This window comes from Bos indicus x Bos taurus, chromosome 24 (genome assembly GCF_003369695.1).
Source record: "Bos indicus x Bos taurus breed Angus x Brahman F1 hybrid chromosome 24, Bos_hybrid_MaternalHap_v2.0, whole genome shotgun sequence".
NCBI classification, from domain to species: domain Eukaryota; kingdom Metazoa; phylum Chordata; class Mammalia; order Artiodactyla; family Bovidae; genus Bos; species Bos indicus x Bos taurus.
The window spans coordinates 33,175,047-33,201,664 of record NC_040099.1 but is presented as its reverse complement, the minus strand read 5'-3'; the positions used below and the strand labels follow the sequence as shown (position 1 = coordinate 33,201,664).

The following is a 26,618-nucleotide window of genomic DNA, read 5'->3' as shown; positions in this document are numbered from 1 at the left end:
GTCAAAATTATTAACTCATCATTTACTAACTTAAAGATAATGCTTTTAGTACTACTGCAACTTGGCTAAATATATATGTATATATCAGGTTTAAAACATTTCCCTCCATTTTAATGTGTTTTCACATGGAACACTGGCTGGAAACCAGAGCAGACATGAACAAGAAAACTAAAGATGTGTTTTAATAACTGAAATGCCAGCAAGTGTTTATTATGGTAAGTTACAGAAAGATTTAATTTTTGTGTGTGCAATTAGGCACCAACTGAGGTGTATAGACACCACTGATTAAAACTGCAGTGAATATAAATTCTGACCCCCCCTCAAAGGAATAAAACCTAGGTTTCTTTCTTGGAATCAATCAGGTCAAGAACATGCACAGATGAACACTTATTAAATACTAGTAACAGTCGTTTATTACTTATACTCCTTCAATACTAACAGCAACACAGTGTACTTATATACATCACATTACAGCCAAGGACTCCAAAGTCATTGTATCAAGCAATGTGGTGTTGGAAACTCAAGATTCCACAGCATGTCAAGTCTACTTAGTTATGGCACAGGAAATAGATTCCCATTAATAGACCCAGAGTGACAGCTCAAAGAGACAAGCCTACACTTCTTGTGGCTTGTGATTTTCTGAATTTCCAAATTTGCCACTTGTATCCTACCATACCAACAACATTGACTCCAGGTAAAAATGACCTTTACATATGAAGAATAAGATCAGGACTAAATGAACAACTTGTCTTTTTTTATAGTTCCATAGTCCATCTTTGGAAAGCATGTGGTGGAAGGTCAGAAGTGGCTTTTTAATAATGTAACTTCGCCCATTATTGATTCACAATAACCATGGCCAGGACCCTTGGGTGGATGAGAACATTTTATACTGGAATGACATACACATACATGTAAAATATGATAGAACCGTATCTTTGAGCTCACGTATATTTAACACAAAAGTAAAAGAGCATCAATTCATTGAAGGTCAGACTTTCAGTCTTTAAAGGAACAAAGCTTCCTGTTTCTAAGAGGGTTTAACTCTATCTTAGAGTTTAACTGAAAGACCCAAGTTGATGTAGTTTCAAACGAGTTTCTGTGGAATCCCCCACTTAGAATGAACGTGCCAGGCCCCCTGGAGTGGGGCTAGAGGCCAGAGCGAGAAGCCCACTACATGGGAAGGGTCCCTGAGCGGCTCTGCTCTCCACTCGGGACACAAGCCACACAGCTCTTCTTGGCCAGGGACCCCAGGTGGGCGTTCTGGGCATTTTCTTTCTTACAGGAATTTCCAACACTATTTGAAAAGCAATTTCTTTTGGACGGTATGATTAAGGTTTTTATCTTTCAGTCAAATATGGGACTGAGTTAGCTCTTCCTGTGTCCTTCTTTACTTCGGAGGAGACGCAGTATATGTTCATTTTTGGTTAGTTCTGCTGGAAGTTCATTGGCCTGGAAGAAAATAAAACAGGCATGAGTGAATTCTCAACCACCGCTGGTGTGGTTTTAGGGACTCTGAACAGGGGGCCCTCACCCAGACCTGCTCCTCCACTGATGAAAAATCCCACTGGACTTAGTCTTTTGTATCAAGGTTTTAAAGGTTGTTTTTTTTTTTTTTTAATATACTTAAATGTACATATCACCAGTTACTTTCTTACCTCATTGTTAGTACTTTTTCTTTCTTTTTAAAAAAATTTTTGGAGTAGAATTGATTCACATTGTATTAGTTTCAGGTGTAGAGTGATTCAGACATGTGTGGGTATATATACAGATACGTGTGTGTGTGTGTTCTTTTTTGTATTCTTTTCCATTATGGTTTAATATAAGATACTGAATATAGTGCCCTGTGCTATACAGTAGGATCTTACTGTTTATCTATTTTATATTTAGTAGTTCATATCTGCTAATCCTAAACTTCTCATTGATTCCTCCCCCACTTCCCTCTTTGGTAACCAGAAGTTTCTTTTCTATATCTGTGAGCCTGTTTCTGTTTTTTAATAAGTTCATTCATATCATATTTTATTTTTTAATTTTTTAAAAAGATTTATGTATTATTTTTGGCTGCACTCGGTCTTCGTTGCTGCGTGGGGGCTTTCTCTCCTTGCAGCAAGCACAGGCTACTCTCTAGCTGCGGCGGTGGGGCTTCTCACTCCAGTGGCTTCTCTTGTCGCAGAGCACGGGCACTGGGCATGTGGGCTTCAGTAGTTGCGGTGGGAGATATGTTGTTGGATGAGAAGGCAGAGTCAGGAAATAGCCAGAATGTAAGACACATGGGAAAGAGCAGCTTCAGTGGCCCCCATGCCCCACCTGATCCAGCCTCACTCCACGTCCTCTCTTTTCACAGTGCTGCTGAGACGCATTCTTTATGCATTTATTTTGTGAGCAAGTCTCTAGTCCAAGAAATAGACATGACAGGGCAATGGTTCCCAAACTTTTCAGTCTCAGGACTTTTGTACACTCTTTTGAAAATTATTGAGGACTCTAAAGAGCTTTTGTTTTTAACTTATTAAAAGTGAAAACTGAAAAAAATTAAGTATATTTATTTTAAGCATATTCAAGTATATAATATATAATATATATTATATATATATTAAGTATATATATACAAATATATTAAGTATATTTACTTAATATACAAATAATATACTTAATATATTAAGTATATTTCAAATATATTTTAAGTATATAACCTATTAAGGTTAACATAAATAATACATTTTGAAAAAGAACTAAATTTTCAAAAACAAAAAAGTTGGAAGAGTAGCACTGTTAACAGTTTTGCATATTTTGTTACTACCCCACTCCAGTACTCTTGCCGGGAAAATCCCATGGACGGAGGAGCTTGGTAGGCTGCAGTCCATGGGGTCGCTAAGTGTCGGACAAGACTGAGCGACTTCACTTTCTCTTTTCACTTTCATGCATTGGAGAAGGAAATGGCAACCCACTCCAGTGTTCTTGCCTGGAGAATCCCAGGGACGGGGAAGCCTGGTAGGCTGCCGTCTATGGGGTCACACAGAGTTGGACACGACTGAAGTGACTTAGCATAGCATAGCATAGCTTAAAAGAAGACAATTAGATTCTCATATCTGCTTCTGCATCCAATCTACTGTGATATTTTGTTTTGGCTGAAGTATATGGAAAAAATTTAGCTTCATACAGACAGGTAGTTGGAAAAGAGAGAAACATTTTAATAGCCTTTTTGGATCATAGTAGATATTTTTCTTTGATGCTTCAACATTACAAGTGGCTGTTTCTTAAAGACTAATTGCTGTGTGCAATCTGGAACCACATCAATGAATTTTTCTACTCTGTTGCATTAAAATCTATAGGTCTATCTATCCGCAAGTGGATTTTTTTTTTAAACCTATGCTTGATTTTTAACATCCCGTACTAGTCATTTAGAAAATACCAATAAAACTGGAATTTTTATAAAATAACTTACAGAGGTTTGTAAAATTATTTTCAGCCACAGTTGGTGACTCTGCTTTGATGTGTACTAAGGTGCCAATGGTTTCTTCCACCACTGTCTTTGCACCATTACAGCAAATGGCTGTGTGTGCTAAATCACTTCAGTCATGTCCAGCTCTGTGTGACCCCATGGACTGTAGCCCTCTAGGCTCCTCTGTCCATGGGATTCTCCAGACAAGGATACTGGTGTGGGTTGCCATGCCCTCCTTCAGGGGATCTTCCTGACCCAGAGATGGAACTGGTGTCTCTTACATCTAATCTGCATCGGCAGGCAGGTTTTTGTTTTGTTTTGTTTTGTTTTGTTTTTACGACTAGCGCCACCTGGGAAGCCCAGCAAATGGCAGCACAGGGAAAAGGGCAAATAGTTCCTCTGTATTTTTATTGTTTTATTTTAATTTTTAGAAACTTCCCTGACCAGGGATCGAACCCATGCCCCCTGAAGTGGAAACGTGGAGTCTTAACACTGGACCACCAGGAAAGTCCATCTCTGTATTATCAAGAATATAAGTTTTGACCTATTAGAACCTTTGAAAGGGTTTGGAGGACACCTCAACTGTCCATGGACCATACTTTGAGAACAGTTGCTACAGATGAATAAAAGGATGTTCTTGGGAATTCAGGGGAGGCAATTCAAGTGCAGAAATGCACTCAAACTGGGGAGAGAACTCAGAGGTAGTTTTTTTTCCCCCTGCAGTTAAACCTGGAGCCCCAGCTGCTTCATCTGAAACCTGGATCTCAGGTGAAGTTCCTGCAGTCCCCACTTTCTAGACTGGATCCTGCTCCCTGACCCCACCTGCTGGGAATGATGAATTTGCCACAGTGGTCCTGCTGTGTACCTCGTCCTGCAGCTGCGCTCCTGCCCACCCACAGGACCGCTGACGTGGGTGCGGACTGACAGACGGGGGTCTCTGTGCGATGCTGCCTTAGGCCAGAGGCCCCGCTGTGGGGTCAATTCTACTATTAGCTTAGTTCCTGCAGGAGCAGACATTGTATGGGCTTAATGCCTGGGCCTGAGAAAAATGCTCACAGAGAATGGACCTGAGTGCCATCCAGTCTTTGAGTAACCCTCAGAAGAATTAACTGTTTGGCATCAATTATTGGTCCTTGATTGACAGGCAGGCAGGTAGCCAGGGGGGCCCTCCACAGTCAGGAAGAGGAACAGCTCTAAGAAGCTGTACCTCTGTCTAGAAGCTTGTTGAGTAAATGTATGTGTCTGTCTCCATCAATATCTGTATCCTTTACCATTAAAATAAACTTTATACTCTCAGAGTTTTGGCCAATAGCACCACTGTTCTGTGTGTCATCCATATAGGCTTAAAAACCCGGACTCATTCCTCCTCTCCCCCAGTGGGTCCCCACTGAATCCTCAGGTTGCTGAGGTTGTGCCAACTGCTATGATGGCTAGCACCCAGGTTGCCCCTAAAATCTGTCTTTATTAATCCTAAAATCCTGACAGCACAGGACCACAGGTCCATATTCATGACCCACAGCATCACATCACTCTGTCCCCACTGCTCTTGGGAGAAGATGTGTGCTGAGTCCCCAGTTGGGGTACCAGGAACACAGGATCCCTGCACCCATGCAAAAGGCCACAGTCTGGGGGGAGGATGCTACTGGGGCCATGGTCACCCTCTCCTTGGGCATCTGCCTCAGGGAAGAAGTCCTGGAGCCTAGAGAGCAAACGGGTGCTTCTGTACTAGCTGAGAAGGGACTCTGTCCCTGGAAGGCTTCAGTAGCATTCTTTACTTCCTGCTGACGGCTCTTGTCACTCTGTATTGCAATCTTTTTTTTCTTGCATTTGCTTGATTATCCTTATTCCCCAGTAAACTGTGAGCCCTATGAAGTCAGACACTGCGTGAAACTTTTTCACCAATATCTCTCCATTGATAAGGTTCACAGCACAGTGCATGCTAGCTGTGTGTGCTAAGTCGCTTCAGTCGTGTTGGACTCTTTGCAACCCCATGGACTGCAGCCCAGCAGGCTCTGTCCTGGGATTCTCCAGGCAAGAATACTGGACAGGGTTACCATGCCCTCCTCCAGGGGATCTTCCTGACCTAGGGATCAAACCCGCTTCTCTAATGTCTCCTGCATTGGCAGACGGGGTCTTTACCACTAGCATATCTAGCAGGCACTACTGAGTGTTTGTTGGATGAATGAATGAAGGTCAAGAATACATCCTCAAGAGTCCTGAGTGGCTGCTGGAATCCCAACAATCTTGCTCCTGAAGCTGCCTCTAAAGAGCCTGGCTTTTCCAGGCTGTCTGGCTTACGGCTTTAGGAAGGGTCCAAAGTCCAGCATTTCGGTTACTGGAAATTCCCCATAACCATTATTGATGGGATTCCAGGGGACACAGGAAGAATTGCATCTTTCAGTTTCTATATAAAGATACTAAAGCTTCCCCCTTGATTTAACTCAATACAGGATGGCTTAGCTATGAAGACATCTTAGGACCGTCTATGTCCAAGACGCAAAGGTAAGAGAGTGATTGTGCTTTTGTGGGCTCATGATACAATCAGGTCCGCTAATGGAAAACAATCCATGTATTTCAGGAAGAGATAAGCAGCAACATTGTCTTCAAGCACTTCACTGATAGGAACAGGGGAAATAGTAATTCCATCTGCTAAGTGGAATGAGAAAAAAGAGGCTCTTGGCACATTGTTTAACTGTACTTCAAAATGGTTTCTTTTAAAAACACCAGGGAATGTTACATGGTTTTGGTTTTATTGTTAATAAAATCCAACACAGTAATGGGCTTCCCTGGTGGCTCAAACGGTAAAGAATCTGTCTGCAATGTGGAGACCTGGGTTCAATCCCTGGGTTGGGAAGATCCCCTGGAGGAGGAAATGGCAATCCACTCCAGTATTCTTGCCTGGAGAATTCCATGGACAGAGGAGCCTGGCAGGCTACAGACCACAGGGTCGCAAAGAGTCAGACACGACTGAGCAACTAATACACAAACACAGCAACAGATGCTTATTAAATTCAAGCAGTATACAAGTATAGAGTGAAAACTGCTCTCATATCCTCCCCTGTTAATAAGCACCCATCCTACTTCCTCCTTCAAAAGTCAGTAGTTTAGTTGTTTTCTCCAGACCTTTCCCAGGCTACCCTTCTGCCCCCAGTCTCTATATCTGACTGCTTAGGCAGCTGTTGAGTAGGAGGGAATACAATGATAACCTTTTTTTTCCCGCCCTGCGGTTACTGTGCATCCTCCCACCTCCAAGTTTGACTTAATAGAAAACTAAAATTATTTGGGGGCTATAAAAATATGGGTTGATTTTGCTCAACTATACTTCAATAAAAAATCTGGGTTGGTTTTACAGCTGTGGTCAAAGTCCTGTTAACAATATAAAAGCAACATTTTCCCCTTGCCGTAACCAAATAGAGTACAGGAAATTCTCAAGATATGAGTATCCTCATAGAGGATGGTTATTAAATTACCAGAATTTTGACATTTTCAAGACACTTCTCTGATGATAGAACACTTATAACCTTACTCTCCCCCACCACTGTGCCCTACCTCCTGCCCCACTGTTACCTAAAAAATCACTGATGATATAGGGGTTTTGAACTTCTGGGTTCAAAGGGCTTCCCCAGTGGCTCAGATGGTAAAGAATTTGCCTGCAGTGAGGGAGACCTGGGTTTGATCCCTGGGTTGGAAAGATCCCCTGGAGGAGGGTATGGCAGCCCATTCTAGTATTCTTGCCTGGAGAATTCCATGAACAGAGGAGCCTGACAGGCTACAGTCATGGGGTCACACAGAGTTGGACACGACTGAAGTGACTTAGCATGCATGCATGCTGGGTTCAAATATACTGCTCACTCATAACCTATAATGAGAACATTTTATGTTCTTACTATGTCCAAGAGAATTCCCTGGTAGTTCCGTTGGTAAAGAATTAGCCTGCAGTGCAGGAGACCTGGGTTCTATCCCTGGGTCAGGAAGATCCTCTGGAGGAGGAAATGGCAACCCACTCCAATATTCTTGCCTGAGAATCCCATAGACAGAGGGGCCTGGCGGGCTACAGTTCATGGTGTCGCAAGAGTCAGACATGACTTAGTGACTAAACCAACCACTATGCCCAAGGATGAAGTTAGTGACTGGAGCCAGAGAGATGCTGTCTTGGCTTCAGCAGATGTGATCTTATCTCTTTTCATAGGCACCCAATGGAGGGAAAAGATGACTAAGACAGTACCTTGTTTCTCAGGGCTGGGTCCGCCCCTGCTTCCAGGAGCAGGGCAACTGTTTTAATATTCCCACTGAGCACCGCCGCGTGGAGCGCCGAGGTCCCATTCTAGGAGAAAAGGACAGCATGTGTCAGGTGAGAGCTCACAGCTATCAGCACTCAGCTTGGCTTGCCTCATGAACCAGCCTGGCTGGGGATACTGTAATGCTAGAGCCTTTCTCGTCCTTATCTTCCCTTTTCAAAGTCACTAACTTCAGCATCTAACACAGTGTCCTCAGGGACACTGCAGACGGTCAGTATAAATACTGCCAACATCCTTTTGCAAGTACAATAAGGGATCTGCCCAGTGCGTCCACGACTTCATGCTCACTTGGTCCATTGTAGATGCATTAGAACTTGCTGTGGGAAAAACAACAACGCTCTGTCAAACTTTTTTTTTTCCTTAAGAGTCTTTGTGCTTTAGGTGAACACACTTCTGCAAGGCTGGAGGTATAGCTTGCTCACCTACAGGCCAACTTGTCAGCCCAGCTGCACTCACTCCGCATGCACAGGTGGGCAGGACGATGACTATGGAGCCACAGGGCTTAAGAGTAAGAGCAGGTGGGGGTGAGGACCATTCCTTGCCCTCAGCCCTGAGTTGAAGCAGCTCTGAGTACAGAGGGGACCTAGTGAATAGGCTGCTGACATTTTATGAAATTTACTGCAAACATTTGTTGACATAAGGAAGCAGCCATGCACAGCACGTAGCTGGATTCTGGGAGGGAAGAGGAGAATACAACAAACCTGATATAAGAACAATGGATAATCATAAGATATCTGTTCCAGAAGGTACATATGTCTGTGAACAGCACCTATATGCAAGCTTAGTTTTCAAATTAATCACTATATATAGATATTGGGTTGGTCAAAACGTTCCCTTTTTCTGTAAGACGGTTCTAGTAGCGCTTAGTTGTCTTTAACTTCATTCAAAGCAATTTTGTTAGATTACATTCTGACAGCTGTTGTATCAGTGTGCATTAAAAAAACCTTGCGAAAATTGGTGAATTTTTGTGTAGCCACTTTAATATTGAAGATGGAAGGAAAAACATTTTGTAATATTAATAAAACACTATTATACTTTATTACTGTATATGTACATATAAAACCTTCTGATTTTGTAGACAAGTTAAATAAATATCATACCCAGAGAAAAGTTTCAGCAAGGCAGCAGTTTTCCATGTCTGCTTTACCATGCTTACCACGCATGGCAATATGCTAATCTGATAACATGACATTCACTTAAATCTTAGCCAGTCTATCAATGTTGCCTATGTGCAACATGGCTAAGAATAAAAATATAAAAGCTAAGAATGAGTTGTCTGAAACAAGACTAGATATTGCAAAGTCCATTTCTGAAGCTTGTTTCTTTTATTCACAGAGAATTCACTTGAACAGACTGTTTATTCTTACTTTCCGAACAGTTTTTACAAAGTATAGTTTTTTGACTTCCAAGCTCAGGGAGGTCAATTAACTCATTGGGGTGAGAGAGGCCAGGACTGAAAACAGGAGCTCTGTATCAGCTGACATCAGCCTTGGAGCCTGAATATATAAAGGTCGGATACAAGGCATCCAAAAAGCCTCTGGGGTTGTCTAAGGGCAAGTACTTCAGATACATCAATAAATCCCCAAAGTGCTAAAGGACGTCCCAAGTTCACAACAGGTTCTGGTGTCATCTCTCTAACAAAACAGGAGTGTGTATACCAGGAATCAGCAAACAACGGCACTCAGGCCAAATCTAGCCTCTTTCACCGCCTCGTCGCAGCCTCCCCCCCACCCCGCCCACCTGTTTTTCTACATCCTGATTAACTCAGAATTTAAAAAATTTTAAAAAGAAGACTATTTTGTGACATGTGAAAATATGGAAGTTCAGAAATACAGGACTTCCCTGGTGCTCTAGTGGTTAAGAATCCGCCGGCCAATGCAGGGGACACGGGCTCGATCCCTGGTCTGGGAAGATTCCACCTGCTGCAGAGCAGCTAAGCCTGTGCACCATAACTACTGAGCCTGTTCTCTAGAGCCCGGGAGCCCAAACTACTGAGCCCAGGTGCCTGGAGCCCGTGCTCCCCAACAAGAGAAGCCGCTGCAAGGAGAAGCATGTGCACCACAACTAGAGAAACACCACACACAGCAACAAAGACCCAGTGCAGCCAAAAATAAAAACCCTAAATAAGGAATTTAAAAAAGGAAATATAATATCCACCAGTGAAGTCTGATAAGATGCAGCAACACTTTTTGTTGTTGTATTTTCTATGGTTGCTTGCTCTGTACGACCGCTGAGTGAAGCTGTTCCAACACAGACTGTACAGCCCACAAAGCCTAACATATTTGCCACCTGGTCCTTTATTGAAAAAGACCGCCAATCTCTGGTAGATCCTCCAGTTTAGAAATATTTTAACTCAAAATGATTACAACTTAATAGATTTTGAGGGCTCTGTTTTCTGGAAGACCCAGCCCTCCAGGATGACACAGTCTTTGAGGTGTCCAGATGTTTGAAGCTTACTTCATTTGACCTAAGCTAACACTGTGGTTCTTTGATCCAGGTAATGAAGAGAAAGAATGTACCTGTCCTTCATGTTTTCTGGGACACAAATCATGTCATGATTTGTGAAGGACTTCACCAATCTTCCAGTGATATATTAATATTAATATGGTTGACTCTGATTTAGCATTTCATTACTATTGTCTGATTTTCTTCCCTAGAAAACTAGGTTACCTATAGACTCTGGTTCACCCTTTTTATTACCTTTCCATTTCTACCAGTGCCCAGGAATCTCCAAAATTAAGAAATTGTAGGTATGTTCTCTCAAGAATACAACTAACCAAGGAAATGGTACCTGGATTCTACTGGAGTCCCCAGTGCGGACTTCTCAAATTTCTAACCCCTCTCTTTTACAATTTGGTAAAATTACTCTGCAGGTCTTACCTTCAAAATACCGAGGGTGGGTGAGAATTTCAGCAGCTCCTTTATAACATCATTATACCCTTTGTTGGCTGCTTTCAATAAAGCTGTTGTACCATCCTTTACAGAGAAAGGAAAAGACAAGTTCATTATTAACATATGTGTGTGTTGGCTAAGAATGAAATGTTTGTTGAGAACTGGGAACATGCTTGTCAGAAACAGGCAAAATATGTAAACTAAAGCACAGGGCTGCCATGTCTTTTAAACTCAAATCATTTTAGAGCATACTAAACAGTTAACTCTGCATGAAAGAATACCAAAGTATGTGACTCATTCTGTTATCTTAGAACCCTGCCGTTTGGGAATTCAAGGTCTTCTAGTCCCTTAGAATATTGGGGAATTTCAGGAGGGTATTTTTAGAACATACATGGACTAAAGAGGCATTCTCTGCAGTTCACAACTTAGAAATTAATTGTTGAACTGCTTTTTAAAAGTTTTGAAATTTTAAATTTTTTATGACTGTTGAACTGTATCTATGGTTTTGAAATTTTAAACGTGCTTTTCTTTATGCTTTTCCAGGTACACACTATTGCCCTAGTCTGCCCTGGGTACATGGATGCTGTGGGAGAACAGGAAAGGGGCAGACTGAAATCTGCAGGAAAGAATGCAGAGACAAGTTCAAAAATTAATATTCAGTTTCTGTTGTCCTTTTCTGGCCTGAGAAGAAATTTTCCAATTCCCCCTTTCTCCTGCTGGAACACATCAGTTGCTGTATTTGGACGATCTTGCTCACAGACTACTATAGTAAGGAGATCACCCTTGCGGTGCAGCTCTCTACAGCCTGGGGAGCCTGGGCACCGCGGGGACCCCAAACCACCGACCCCGCGAGCCAGCTGCACTGCGGCCCAGAGGCCAGCAGGAGGCGCAGCGCCAGGCGGATCAGCAGCCAACGGGGACACATCCCCAAGGACCGCCGAGGTCCGAGCCTCCTACCTCCCCCATCCGCCGCGGGTCATCCAGAGGCTAGCTCTGGTTGGAGGGATATTCTCGAGGAATTTAACATTTTACCCTTAGAGACCGAGCAGCAATTGCTAAGTTTCAATGAATTCAAACCTTTCCCTGGGTTTTCTGCTAAAGAGCAGGAGGTTGGGAGGAAACCCTGGTGAATTAGAGACAAAATGAAGCGGCGTCTTTTTTCTCCGCACGTCTGGGCTCGGGGGTCAACGCTTCGATGGGAGGCCTCTCCAGCCCTCCCGCGCGGTGGTCCCCGCACTCACGTGGCGGGCGGCATCGCGCTCGGCCCCGCGCAGCAACATCACCCGCACCACCTCGCTGTGGCCCATCTGCGAGGCGATCCACAGCGGTGCTGTCCCGTCCTGCGGGGAGAGGACACGGGGCGGGGTGGGGTGGGTGCGGAAAGTGGTTAGGGCCTGGGCAGGGCTCCCGACCACACACAAACGAGGGCGATTCTACCCACCTACTGAGACTGGCAGTGCCTGGACCACTTGGGAAATTGCCAACATTCAGATCCTGGCTTCTTAAAAGTCAAGGGTGTGCAGGACTCCAGGGAAGCCGCGTGGAAAGCGGCCGAGTTGCATTCACACCAGGCAGAACCAAATTTGACAGCCCCGGGGAAGAGAAGCTATGCGTGCTGTGCTAAGTAGCTTCAGTCCGGTCCAACTCTTTGCGACCTTGTGGGCTGTAGCCCACCAGGCTCCTCTGTCCATGGGATTCTCCAGGCAAGAATACTGGAGTGGGTTGCCATGCCCTCCTCCAGGGGATCTTCCTGACCCAGGGATCGAACCCGCATCTCCTGCGGCTCCCTGCATCCTGGCAGGTGGGTTCTCTACCACTGAGCCACCTGGGAAGCCCAAGGAGAAGCCAGCCTGTCCTTATTTTACCCCAGACTCTACCTCTTTGCTTTACTGGCAGGTTCACACAACACACCGTGCTTCGTGGGGGCCCCTCATTCTCACAGAAGAGGGGGTGGTTTCTTCTGAGGCCCGTCTGAGTGTCAGAAAACTAAAGACGTTGCTCCCACTCTTTTTCTGTGTTTGGAATGCCCCACCATCACCTCGTCGTTTCCAGGGACTATAATTTTATGCAGGATGTGACGCTGTGTCTTCTTGGGGTTGCTGCAACGCTGCCCAGCTACAGCAGAGCGATGGTTTTGGTAACACTTCCTGAGTGTTATTTTCCCTGTGGTTCTTTTTTCCCTGTGAACACTGGGGTCATGAAACGGAGGTGTGTTGCTCCAGAGAAGGAAAAGTGAAACATCAGGGACAGTGAAGGATTTGACAGGAAGGAGGGTGGTTCCTGCTGGTCAGAAAGGAAACTAGAAAACCCTGCTAGTGTCAGGAAGGACTCACTAGAGAGGGAGTAGGGAGGCGGGGTCACGAGCGTCTGTGTTTTCCACCAGCTCTGGGTTGAATCTCGGTTGGTAAGTTTGGGTGCCAGAAACACTCAGACCAGTTATGGTGAATTCCAGATGGGAAAGAACTTTCTCCTGTTCTTGAGATGAAATCCAGGAACACTGCAGGCCCCTTGGAGGAGCTCTGTGCTTGGCTGGTGCCTCACGGGTAGAAGAGAAATGGTTGTGGGAGCTGTCTGGAACAATGCTGGACATGGCCCCCAATACCCCTGGTCACATCCACCCAGGAGTCCCAGGCTGCCTGCAGGACATCAGAAGTGCTGGCTGAACAGCAGCCTGGAGTGAGCCTGGGTCGGGGAGACAAGGCTACAGAATGTCAAGAGCATAGGTGATGGCAGGACCTGTATCTGATAGACCAGTTGCCCCTTCAGGGGACCAGCGCAAGAAACTTAGAGGCCAGAGGGCTGGACAAGCCAGCAGAGGAAGCAGACAAGAATTTCTTCACCCCCACCCTGATGCCACAGTGATACTCTGACCTCTCAGAACCTGGGTCACTTGGAGAGATGGGCAGGAGGAGGGAGAACCCAGAACTGACCAACCTTAACCTCAGACGTAATTAGGGTAATGGAACCTGAAGAGATGGCTTTAGTCACATCAGACTAAATTTCTCATCAGTGGGGCTGCAGGCTGAAGAGCAAGATGACAGGTACAGAGTCTAGAGTTTCACTTTCTGTTGGAGGATATCATTTCAACTCCAGGGTACCGCCTGCAGCAGCCACAGGGTCACTGCCCACAGCTGTCCTGAAATGGACAGAGGACCGAGGTATTTGGGCAGGGTGGTGGGTGATGCCAAACCAGGAGCTTAGAAGGATCTGGTAGTGCTGAGGGGGGTCAGAGGACACTGACACCACTGTCTTGGGGGAGATACGGGAAAGAGGTGCTGGAACAAAGGATGGAAGAAGGCTGGAGACACCCTGACCTACTTCATGCTCTACAAGGGCTTCTTAGACATATCTGAATCTGAATATTCTTTTTTCTTAAGATTTTTTTTTTTTTTTAAATATGGACCATGGTCTTTCCCTTTTAGCTCAGTAGGTAAAGAATATGCCTGCAATGCAAGACTCGGGTTTGATCCCTGGGTTGGGAAAATCCCCTGGAGAAGGAAATCGCAATGCACTCCAGGAATATCCCATGGACAGAGGAGCGTGGCGAGCTATGGTCCATGGGGTTGCAAGAGTAGGAAATGACTTAGAGACTAAACCACCACCACTTTTAAAGTCTTTATTGAATTTGTTACAATATTGTTTCTGTTTTATGTTTTGGTTTTTTGACCATGAGGCCTGTGGAATCTTAGCTCCCCAACCAGGGATTGAACCCACACCCCCTGTATTGGAAGACAAAGTTCTAACCATTGGACCATCAGGGACATCACTGTATATCCTTTATCATTAGCAATATAAATAATACCTTCATCTGTACTTTGAATTTACAAAGCACTTCTGTACTCATTGTTTAATTTGATTCTCCCAATTCAGAATTCAACCAATCTTTTGTTTGCTTATTCAAACACCCAGCAATTATTAAGCATTTTCTAAGTCTCGAGAGGAGTACTAAAAACAAGATCTGGCCTCAGTTCTCAAAGGAATGCAGCCTAGTGGAGAAGAGACCTGGAAATATCTGTATGATTGCAGGGCCACAATAAAGTACAGACAACATGCCCAGGATGAACCTGGAGAGGGACCCTCTTACTGTGTGGGGGAGACAGGGTCAGCTTCTCAGATGGCATGGTATGAGCTGGGTCTCCAGGGAGGACTAGAATTTTGCCAGGTGGGGAAAGAGGGAAAATGGTCTTCTACGTAGAAGGAAGAACATTTACAGTCACAGTGGCGTGGATAGGCGTGGCTGGCTCAGGCTGGGTGGGAAAGTCAGTTGGCTGCAGCCCAAGGGATATGGGTGGGGCCCCAGGAGACAGGACAGAGAGTCTGGGCTCCACAAAAGATTTCCTCAGGTGCTATTGCACTTTCCCCTCCATCCAGCTCTGGGTTCATCTGCTCTTTGTCGTTATGGCCACCAGAGGGCAGGCAAGGAAAGAAAGCCAGCGTGCTGTTCCCTTAATTCCCAACTAAGCTTTCCAAGGGCTTAGTTGTTTTTAGATAAACTCTGTTAATAACATGGGGCTTCCCTGGTGGCTCAGAAAGTAAAGAATCAGCCTGCAATGCAGGAGACCCAGGTTCAATCCCTGGGTCTGGAAGATCCCTTCCTGGAGGAGGGCATGGCAAACTACTTCAGTATTCTTGCCTGGAGAATCCCATGGACAGAGAGGAGCATGGTGGACTATAGTTCATAGGGTTGCAAAGAGTCGGACTCTACTGAAGCAACTTAGCATACACGCATTAATTGATACTAATACGTGGAGAAGTGCTGAGAGGTGCTTTATTAGCAGCAACTATTAATATCATAACAGTGATGCTAACACTCAAATGTCACCTTAATTGCAGTAGTCATGGTAGGTGGAAAAAGAAGTCACCACTTCCTGGTTGAGAGAACTTAGACAAATTCCTCTGAGCCTCGGTGTCAGCCTTCTGCAAAAACATTAGCTTCAGAGATATTTGTGAAGGAGAAAGCATACAGAAATGTGCTCAGCACAAGGAGTGGCCAACAGATGCTTAGAAAATGGTAACCAGACCTGAATATTATTTATCATGAAAAACAGTGAGTTAATTTGAACTTTGTTTACAAAGCATTCCATGTACTTTAAGTTGATTCTCCTAGTTACCCTAAGCGAAAACTGACTGAGCAGGTAGGATTGAGAAAATGAGATTTGGGGGAAAACTATGTATTTTCTTACTGGTGCTTACTTCTCCAGAGCTGAATTTTATTTTTTCCTTTTTTAAAAAATGTTAAAATTTTTACTGAAGTATAGTTTCTTTAGAATGTTGTGTTAGTTCCTACTCTACAGCAAAGTGAATCAGCTATACCATACATATATGCCCTTTTTTGGATTTCCTTCCCACTTATGTTACCACCAAAGCAGATTTTTGAACCCAGGAAGCTGAATGTGATCCAATTATTTATCAGCTGATTATCTAGTCTGTGAAGAGGACAGGTTTTCCTATTCTCTACATCACAATCTTTGCTTTTTCATATATTTTCCTTCTATTAGAATCTTCATTGTGACGGTGAGTGTAATAAAACTGATGGCAATCAGGTCAGTTTAGTGCTTTTTTAGAGAGTTTTCGGGAGAAAAGGAGTAGGAAAAACATCTAAAAATATTTATATAAGTTTTAAATTACTTCTTGACAAAAACATACAAAGTATATTAAATCAAAGAAACTTGCATGAAGTAGAAGTTACAACTTCACCAGCACGTAGAAAAAGAAACAGAACATTTAGCTTGAAGACGGGATTCATGGGGATCCTGACAGCCGTCATTTACTGTTTGTGCATGTCAAGTAGAAAACAGTTTAGACTTATTTTGCATACCAAGTGATACACTGGCTCAGTGCAAAAAAGGAATGATAAGGTAGGCTGGTTAAAGATTAAATAAGCTGATGAAGTAGTAAGGAGATCCCCATGCCTGGAGGGGTTTGACAGTGCCTGATCACCAAAAAGCTTCTATACCCAATGTATGGTTAAATAGGAGGCTTTTGCAGTTCCTACCAGCTCTGTCATTCCCTCATTCCATTTCAGATAATATTTTCAAGTATCCTGTAGTTTTATACAGAGGTCACAGCATGAGATGGGAGTATATGACATGATTTGTATTAGAGACTAAATTTAATTTGGTCTTTTTAGGCTCTTAAAGATGATTTTGGAGAAGGCACTGGCGACCCACTCCAGTACTCTTGCCTGGAAACTCCCATGGACAGAGGAGCCTGGTGGGCTGCAGTCCATGGGGTCGCTAAGAGTCGGACACGACTGAGCGACTTCACTTTCGCTTTTCACTTTCCTGCATTGGAGAAGGAAATGGCAACCCACCCCAGCGTTCTTGTCTGGAGAATCCCAGGGATGGGGGAGCCTGGTGGGCTGCTGTCTATGGGGTCGCGCAGAGTCGGACACGACTGATGTGACTTAGCAGCATCAGCAGCAAAGATGATTTAGAAAAAAGAATTAAAATCATTCTCTCCCATGTGCATTCATGTGTGCTCAGTTGTGTCCGGTTCTTTGTGACCCCGTGGACTGTAGCCCACCAGGCTCCTCTGTCCATGGGATTTTCCCAGCAAGAATACCAGAGTGGGTTGCCATGCCTTCCTCCAGGGGATCTTCCCAACTCAGGAATCAAACCTGCTCACCACTGAGCCACCTAGGAATACATGGCAATAAGTATATTAAGTGGCACTAGCTCTTTGCTTCTATTGCTTTCTAGCACCTACACTTAGGCTACTTCACCTGCAGGCTCCAGACAAGAAAGTGCTAAAGACCAGGTCTATTCTAAATTGGGGGAGATTAGGGCTTCCCAAGGGTTTCCCTGGTGGCTCAGAGGTTAAAGCGTCTGCCTGCAATGCGGGAGACCTGGGTTCGATCCCTCGGTAGGGAAGATCCCCTGGAGAAGGAAATGGCAACCCACTCCAGTACTCTTGCCTAGAGAATCCCATGGACGGAGGAGCCTGGTGGGCTACAGTCCACGGGGTTGCAAAGAGTTGGACACGACTGAGCAACTTCACTTTCACTTTCAGGGCTTCCCAGGTGGCGCTAGTGATAAAGTACCCACCTGCCAATGCAGGAGATGTAAGAGATGCTAGTTTGATCCCTGGGTCCTGAAGATCCCCTGGAGGAGGTCAGGGCAACCCACTCCAGTATTCTTGCCTGGAGAATCCCGTGGACAGAAGAGCCTGGCAGGCTCTAGTCCATAGGATAACAAAGAGTCGGACACGACTAAGCGACTTAGCATGCACACATGCGAGAGATTACAAGGAACCTCATCAGTAACAGAAGGGGGTTCAATATGGAGACAACTTTGCTACCAGCCCTGGAACCCTGACCTGGAGCCGTTTCTCAGTACTGTGTCCTTCTATTCTGTGTCCCTGGTCCAGCAAACGAGTCTAGAGAAGATGCTACCCAATGCTTGCACTGTTCACACTGTGACCCATTCTCCCAGCCACAGGTGATCAGACCAAGGATGGGCAGGCCAGCCATGGCCTGGGGAGCAGGGATGAGCTTCAGGGACATGGCTACCCCAAGAGTTGGGAATCTGACCTGGAAACTTGGGGACCACATACAAAATAAGTGGGCAGAGGAAGCCGATCAAAATAAAGAGGAGTGGGGAGCGAGAGAGAGAGAGGCAAGAAAGGACTTTGAGATGACAGACACTGCTTGGCTTACGAGAGAAAAAGAACAGCCTTGATTTCTGATGGGTTTTCTGTTCCAGGGAGGCAGGAAGGCCTGGATGGACTAGGAATGAAAACAGCAAAACCTAACATTCACTAAGCCCTTGGTATATACTGGCCACTGCAGGAAGTTTTGCAGGGATTACTTTTTTTTAATGCTCACAGTACTCCCAAAGCAAAGATACCATTATGATCATGGTTTTACAGTTTTAAAAAATGAGATTCAGGGAGAGCAGGCAAATTTGCTTGAGGTCATACAGTTACTAAGCAAAACTGAAACTACGTTTCATTGCCTTGACCATAGTCCCATAACCACCAAGCTGTTCACTTTCCCCACCCCTGGTTCCAGCCCTGAGGTCTGGGTTTGACTCCTAGAATGTTCCTGGGACCGGTGTCCTGCCCAGGAGCCTGGGCCCTACATCAGAGCCTTGTTCCAGTTCCCAGTCACCGATCACTATGCACTGCAGCCTTCCAGGCCTCATGGGAACTCTACCCACGCCACAGGCTGTCCTCTGGTGGTCAACACAGCTTTTCTGAGAACAGAGGACATGCAAGCAGGTGGGTCTCCCTATTGCTGTCCGCTCCCATCTCAGAGCCCTCAGGACACCATACCCATCTGATGACTCCACGTTGCCCAGTGCCCACCACAGGGTTGCCCTCCAAGCTTACAATCCGGGAGAAAGGATCTGGGTCCAATCCAATCTGGGTCCCAGCATCTCTCTTGGATTGGATGGATACACATCCAAACCAAGGCTTCTATTAGAGAAGGCACTTTATGAGATGACCTTTTGGTCAGGTTTCAAAGAAATGCTGATTAGCACATTAAGAGAACTAGATAGAGATGAGTTGATGACAGGCGAACCTCATCTCCAGGTATAGAGCCCGACCTTTGCCACTCCATGAAAGCATCATTTTAATAGGCTGTGTGAATTGAGATGGGAAAAGTATATTGGTAGGCGTGCTAAATCATTTCAGTCATGTCCGACTCTTTGAAACCCCAGGGTGTGCAGCCTGCCAGGCTCCTCTGTCCATGGAATTTTCCAGGCAAGAATACTGGAGTGGGTAGCTATTCCCTTCTCCAGGGGATCTTCCAGACCCAGGGATGGAACTCATGTTTCCTGCATTGGCAGGCGAGTTCTTTATTGCTGGCACCACCTGAGAAACTCCTTGTTGGTAGAAAAACACACTAATTAGCCATCTCAGCTACTGATTAAAAACGTCTGAGTCATATCAGCTCGGTGAGGACGCATAGACAGAACTGAAAATGAGGTTTTAAATGACAGTGGAGTTCACGTGTGTCTGTGACTTTGACCTCTTTATTTAGGACAACTTAAAAGGCAAAATTTTCAAGCTCTTTCTAGGGATAAAAAAATTAAAAAAAAAAAAAAAGACAGAAGAAAAGAATTTAGTCTTTCCCGAACCTGCCTATGACTTGCTTTATGATTAATGACTCCTTCTTACAAGAGTTATAAGAGTACTAAAAGGATGTTCAGTTAGTTCTTCAGTGATAGAATTACAAGGAAAAGTCTTGCCTACTACCATTTGGATACCCTGCAGCTCAGACCAAATATTAGCTAAATAATTTCAGCACAGCTCCATTCACATCCTGGCATAATGTATCATACAATGTCAGGACTCCATGGGATGGTGAAACAAAAATTAGAACTCAGATTTACCCAAAAATTTTAAGAAATTGAACTAGGCAAATACCTTGTCCTTATTTTGTAAACTCAAGAATATTCAGACAATGATTCAATGCGTCAGCTGAGATTTCAGAATAAAATATTGGCTTCCAAATGTCCTCCCTGTGTAAATGTCTACCATGTGCAGGCCATTTTAATGGAAACTTTCAATTAGATTTTTTTTAACTTCTTCATGAAAGTGAAGTGAAAGTGTTAGTCCCTCAGTAATGTCCAACTCTTTGCAGCCCCAGGGACTGCAGCCTGCCAGGCTCCTCTGTCCATGGTATTTCCCAGGCAAGAATACTAGAGTTGTCATTCCCTTTTCCAAGGGATCTCCCCGACCCAGGGACTGAACCTGCTTCTCCTGCACTGCAGGTGGATTCTTTACCATCTGAGCCACCCGGGAAGCCCTAACCTCTTTATAACTTTCATCAAAGTCAGCTGAGGTTGATATTACTTTTTCTGTATTTCTGACACTTCTTGTTTCTTGAAATGGAATTAAATATGTAGAGTTTACTCTTTCAGAGAAGACAGAATCTGGACTAGTCTGACCTGGGTAGATAACCTTTAACTATAAGCCTGTGGGAAGGCAGTAAAAAGATTATGGTTTGAGGGTACAAGGGGGTTAGTGCACTCTATAGAAAGAACAATTTTCCTCGCTTCCCACAGGCCACCCACCGCCATGGTGATTCTTATTTTATAAAACACCTCTCCCTAAATAACAATCTTTTCAGAGCCGGATGCTCACAATTCCAACAGCTGCATTAGGTGTAGTCGTTGGGAAGGCATGTCACTTGACCCTTGACCCAAGGGCGGGGTCCTCCCGTTCCCAGGCTGGGTCACACACTTCGCCCAGGTTATCCTCATTTCTGAGGAATGAAAAACAGCAGCGGTGTGTTGTGGTTACCATGGCACTGCTGGGTTACTCTTTAACTTCCTGGTTTTCATATCATCACACAACTCATTTTACATTTGTTGTTGGTGGTGTTTAGTCACTAAGTTGTGTCTGACTCTCTGTGACTCCATGGACTGTAACTTACCAGGCTCCTCTGTCCATGGGATTCTCTAGGCAAGAATATTAAAGTGGGTTGCCATTTCTTTCTCCAGGGAATCTTCCCCATCTAGGGATCGAACCCATGTCTCCTGCTTGGCAGGCAGTTTCTTTACCACTGAACCACCAGAGAAGCCCCAAGGTCCCCAAGGCTACTCACTGAGGAGCAAACATGCCTTCCCATATCAGGGCCACATCACGGTGGAAATCTGCCTATGTGTAATTTCCTGGCAAGTCATCAGCTTGCCCTTTTCCCTAGAAAACTACCTTTAAACGTAAGGTTACCTTAATCTGAAATGTTTCATTAAAAACAAATGAATTAGTGAAGAAATAGTTCCGACAGAAGAGAGGCTAATTATAAAGCCTTACGTTTGGATGGTTCTTAACCGTTTATAAATGTGACCTTGTGCATGCCCGTGTGCTAAGTCACTTCAGTCATGTCTGACCCTGCGACCCTATGGACTGTAGCCCACCAGGCTCCTCTGTATGTGGGGATTCTCCAAGTGAGAATACTGGAGTGGGTTGCCATGCCCTCCTCCAGGGGATCTTCCCCACCTAGGGATCGAACCTGTGTCTCCTGTGGCTCCTGCACTACAGGCAGATTCTTTACCACTGAGCCACCAGGGAAGCCCTGGTTAGTTACCTTGTGGCCCTTTCTTTAAGTATCAGTTAATTGATTCTCCAGATGACATCTTGGCTTTTGGTAAATGAAGTCTCAACAGTGCTGTAATCCGAGAGACGAAACTATAGAGCCCACTAAGAACACCTTTGGCTTAGCACAAGAAGGGGTGGGGAAGAGATAAGGCAGCATATCAGCAGAGGGGCCTGGCAAGGGCAAGGCTGCCTGGCCCGCCTCGATTTACCTGTGTCCCAGTCTAGCCTACTCTCCTGACCTCAGTGCACCGACATTTATTTGATCAGGAGGTGGCAGAGTATGTACTTGACCTCAGACACCAAACATATTGAATGTTGATGTCAGCCTGGTGAGCCCAAAGCAAAGAACAGGAGAAAGCTTGATCAAGGATGAACTTTCATCCAGAGGCAAAAAGGCTTTAGAGACCCGGATCTGACTGGTTATCTTAGGCAGGTGCTGCTGCAGGACTGCAAGCCCACCCTGCCCACCGCCCCACACGCATGCGCACGCGCAAACATTACCTGCCTCGGCTGGTTGACCTTTGCGCCTGAAGATAACAATAATCGAATCACATCCAAGTAACCCCCTTGGGCTGCTAGGAAGAGTGCAGTGGCTCCATCCTGAAAGTTAGCAAATGTAAAGTGTTAAGAAATTATTTATTTTAAAAGAAATTCGATCTTATAATACTGATACATATGTTTAATACAAGTTTCCACTTCCATCCCTCCCTTCCCTCTTTTTAATATGCATGGTATTTTATTCTTTGAAGACTAGTTCTAAAACATCACACTAAGTCAGGCTGAAAGGTAAAGTTTAAAACAGACCGCTGTATAAGGATGAGTTACAACATATGCAATGACTGTTCACACTGTAAAATCTTGGTCATAGAGCTTATGATACATCTAGTTGCGAAACTCTGGTTTTCCAAAGAGTCATCATTTTTCTCTGTCCACACAGCTTTCTCATTAGCTGCCTTCTGCTTTTGTTGCGTGATCTCAGAGTCCACTCTCTTTTATTTAGGATAAAAAAAATACACACTTAATACAATTTTCCACTGCAACCCTTTTGTCACTAAGAGCTAAGTTGTTCATTTAAAAAACAAAAACAAAGGGTTTCCCTGGTGGCTCAGTGGTAAAGAATTCCCCGGCCAACACAGGAGACACAGGTTTGATTCCTGATTTGGGAAGATCCCACGTACCTCGGGGCAGCTAAGCCCGTGCGCCACAACTATTGAGCCTGTGCTCTAGAAAGCACATCAGAACATTAAAAATCTAAATTTTTTTAGAACATTAAAACTCTAAAAAAAACCACACACACACAAACGCATGTTAACTAAAAAACAAACAAAAAAACAACCAAATCCCCCAAATCTATTTTGTGTGCCTTTACGAATTGGGTATGAACAGTATCCTTTTAATTTTTGTTTGTTGCTGTTCAGTCACTCAGTTGTGTCCGATTCTTTGCGACGCCATGGACTGTACCCGACCAGGCTCCTCTGTCCATGGGATTATCATGGCAAGAATACTGAAGTGGGTTGCCATTTCCTTCTCCGGGGGGATTTTCCCAGGAATCAAACCCTCGTCTTCTGCATTGGCAGGCTGATTCTTTACCACTGCACCACCAGGGAAGCCCCATCCTTTTAATTAGATATTCCCTATTGCTTTCTCTTTTGTATTGCCTTATCCATGTTCTCCAGACTTTCAGTTTCTCTATGCTTTAAAACACAAGATGCTTTCAGAATACCCACCCTAGTAAGAATGTCCATGAACTTTCTCCCTGCCAGGCCGGCAGACACCAACAATACCTATACACCCAACTAAGCAGTCCTGCAGGAAAACCCAAAGTAACTGCTTGTTACCAAATTCTTTAGTTCTCTTTTTAACTGGGTGTCTGCATCTTCTGGGTGTTTTTTTTCTTAAAGACACACCATTGGTTAATTTCAGCAAGTACACCGGTCCATCCAGAGTATGCCTCCTGCCAGGTGCCCTCTCCATGCAGACAGCACCCACAGGACAGGGAGAGCCTCGTTACTTTCAGATGTGCAGTGGAAAACTAGTTCTCCCAGCTAATAACCACCCCTCCTGCAGGAACACTAACCACATGCTCATAGCACCTTCCCTGCAAGTCCAACTAGGTAGAGGGTGCCGGCTTTCCACTGGGTGTCAGCAGAGCAGTCAGACCCCCCCAAGGCAATCATTAGGAAATTAATCAGCCTGGACAGATTTTAAAGCAGATGTTTGATACGGGGATACAATTTTCAGCTGTTCCTTACTGTGTTGCCACAGAAAGGCTTCCGTGACATAGAAGTGCTAACTCCTACAAATTTTCCAAAACGGATCTTCTCTGCATTCATTGGATTTACCTTTTTTTTTTTTTTTTTACCATGCATTACACAGTTCTGTTCCTAGAAGCTTTCAGGAATCATTGATGCCTCCTCCCTGGCCCCGTATTTCAACTGTTGTTAATGGAAACATTTATTTTGGACTATTCAGGTAAGGGTAAAAGTCTAAACGTATAATGGAAGTTCTGGAGCATGGAATATTTAGGTTACCCTATCACAGAAGAGTTTAGAAACCCTACATTTCTAAAGTTAAGTGCCGCTGCAATGAGCCTTATGGAAGAATGTTATCCAATAGTACAAATTCTATGCTGTGCTATGTACTAGGTCGCTTCAGTCATGTCCGACTCTTTGCAACCCTATGAACTGCAGCCCGCCAAGCTCCTCCATGGGATTCTCCAGGCAAAAATACTGGAATGGGCTGCCATGCCCTCCTCCAGAGAATCTTCTCAACCCAGGGATCAAACCCGCATCTACTTCGTCTCCTGCACTGCAGGTAAATTCTTTACCAGTGAGCCACTGGGGAAGCCTGGGTGGACCCAGGGAGTGAAATTTTTTAATACTCCCTGGGTGGTTCTCCTGTACAGCCAGAGTTGACAATCACTCCTTAAGACCACAGTCAAGTAGCTCAGTCATGGTACCAGGAATGCTATCGGCTCAAAGAGTGGGAGCAGGTTTTGAAGTGCCAAGGCTAAGGCTAGTTCCTCTACACTTCAAAGAGGCCTGTGATCTGTCAGAGGTTCCATGTAGACTCTGGAAAGGATGTTCAAATGGAAAAGTTCACACCCACACATCTCATTACAAGTCTATGAAAGTCTAGCGCTCCTGGGCCCAAGGTTCATGTCTGGTGGTATAATAGCCTCAAAAACAGCTCCTAGATAAATGGAAGCAGAGATTCTTGCACTCCTCACCATGAGACTGCCCAGTCACTTCATCTCCCCATATTTTACTTCTTACTCCAAAACCAGAATAACAGTTGCCGTAAATTCTACAGAATTATAGCAACCATTAAGAGTACTTGGGTAATGTGCTAATTGCCAATTAGCTGCAAACAGACCCACGCTGGCAGGGGATGCCTTTCAAGGTCAATGGCATGCACATATTTCAGAGATCTTCCTCCATCCAGCCTCACTTCTCTTCCAAACAACTTGATTTTTCCTTTTTTTGTGTGTTCTTCCTCCCACAGAACTCTGCAACAGGAGAGTTTATTTTGGTTTTCAACAAGTCCATACACTGGGCTTGTTATAAATAAATACGTATCACATGATTTTTGAAGATCTTAATTGTGTAGGTATGTGAAATACTTCATATGTGTGAAAGACTTAAAAGAGCAAAGATAAATAAAGATGATGTGATTTCTACACAGAAAAGGCTCATCCAGTTAACTCTCCTATTTCCTTGACGGCTCAGATGCCACCTCCGGCATCAGAATTTAGACTGTGATGCTATGTGTGCTGAGGCAAAGAGCAAGTGTCCCCCGGAAGTCCCCTTGAATCACACTCACATAGAGCTGGTCGTGGATGTTGGCTCCGTGCTTCAGCAAGGTCTCCACCACCTGCATGTGCCCGTACTGACTGGCGGCCAGCAGGGCGGTGCCTCCATCCTGCGGTCACGAAAAGAATGAACGCATTAGAAACAGGGCGGGCACAAACTTTACCAGGCAGATGCTCTTCGAGTGCTGAGAATTTTGGAAAGGCATTTCCCATACATAATAACAAACTGACTTTTCCTCTTTGATCTCTTACTTTTTTCTTTATAATCGTGATAGAGTTCATCTTTTGTTTTGTTTTGACTGCTCTGGGTCTTAGTTACGACATGCAATATCTTTTTAGTGTGGCCCTAGAACTCTTCTTGGAGAAGGCAATGGCACCCCACTCCAGGACTCTTGCCTGGAAAATCCCATGGACGGAGGAGCCTGGTAGGCTGCAGTCCATGGGGTTTCGAAGAGTCGGACACAACTAAGCGACTTCACTTTCACTTTTCACTTTCATGCATTGGACAAGGAAATGGCAACCCACTCCAGTGTTCTTGCCTGGAGAATCCCAGGGACGGGGGAGCCTGGTGGGCTGCCATCTATGGGGTTGCACAGAGTTGGACACGACTGAAGCGACTTAGCAGCAGCAGCAGCAGAACTCCTTTAGTTCCAGCATGTGGGATCTAGTTCCCTGACCAGGAATTGAACCTGGATTCCCTGCATTGGGAGTGTGGAGTCTTAGCCACTGGTCCACCAGGGAAATCCCTAGAGTTTGTCTTAAGGACATCACAATGTTGTATACTCGGGTGACTTGCTTGAGATACATTACAGATATTTGACTAAGTTATTATAATTAATTTAGAAATTTCTCATGTCAAATGCAAATCATCTCTTTGTCTCTCAATAAAGGAAACAAAGAACAGAAAGACTGTACCAACCAGTTGTGTCTTGGAATTACCAGAATGGTAACGAGCTTCCTCCTGTGGGTCTGCCCAGTTATAGGCCTCTGAGAATAAGGTGTATTTAGGGAGTTGCTCTCTGGGCCCCTGCCTTCTTGGACGAGATATCCATGCATTTAGAACAGGGATAACTACAGCATATTCCATATGCTTCACACGCTCCTACTTTGCATTTTCCTTTGAACATGTGCC

The 26,618-nt window shown here is 44.7% G+C and overlaps 1 protein-coding gene across 3 annotated transcripts in view; it reads right to left on the bottom strand.

The window, feature by feature from the left end:
• Positions 1-390: 390 nt before the first annotated feature.
• Positions 391-26,618, bottom strand: part of ANKRD29 (ankyrin repeat domain 29) — a 47,819-nt gene continuing 21,591 nt past the window's right edge. For all 3 annotated transcript variants that reach the window (XM_027525906.1, XM_027525907.1, XM_027525908.1), the window contains 6 exons: positions 25,498-25,596; positions 22,177-22,275; positions 11,868-11,966; positions 10,615-10,710; positions 7,662-7,760; positions 391-1,449 (listed from right to left, as the gene is read on the bottom strand). In XM_027525906.1, coding sequence (XP_027381707.1) covers positions 1,366-1,449; positions 7,662-7,760; positions 10,615-10,710; positions 11,868-11,966; positions 22,177-22,275; positions 25,498-25,596 — 576 coding nt within the window. In that variant the 3' untranslated portion in view covers positions 391-1,365. The remainder of the gene's footprint in view (positions 1,450-7,661; positions 7,761-10,614; positions 10,711-11,867; positions 11,967-22,176; positions 22,276-25,497; positions 25,597-26,618) is intronic.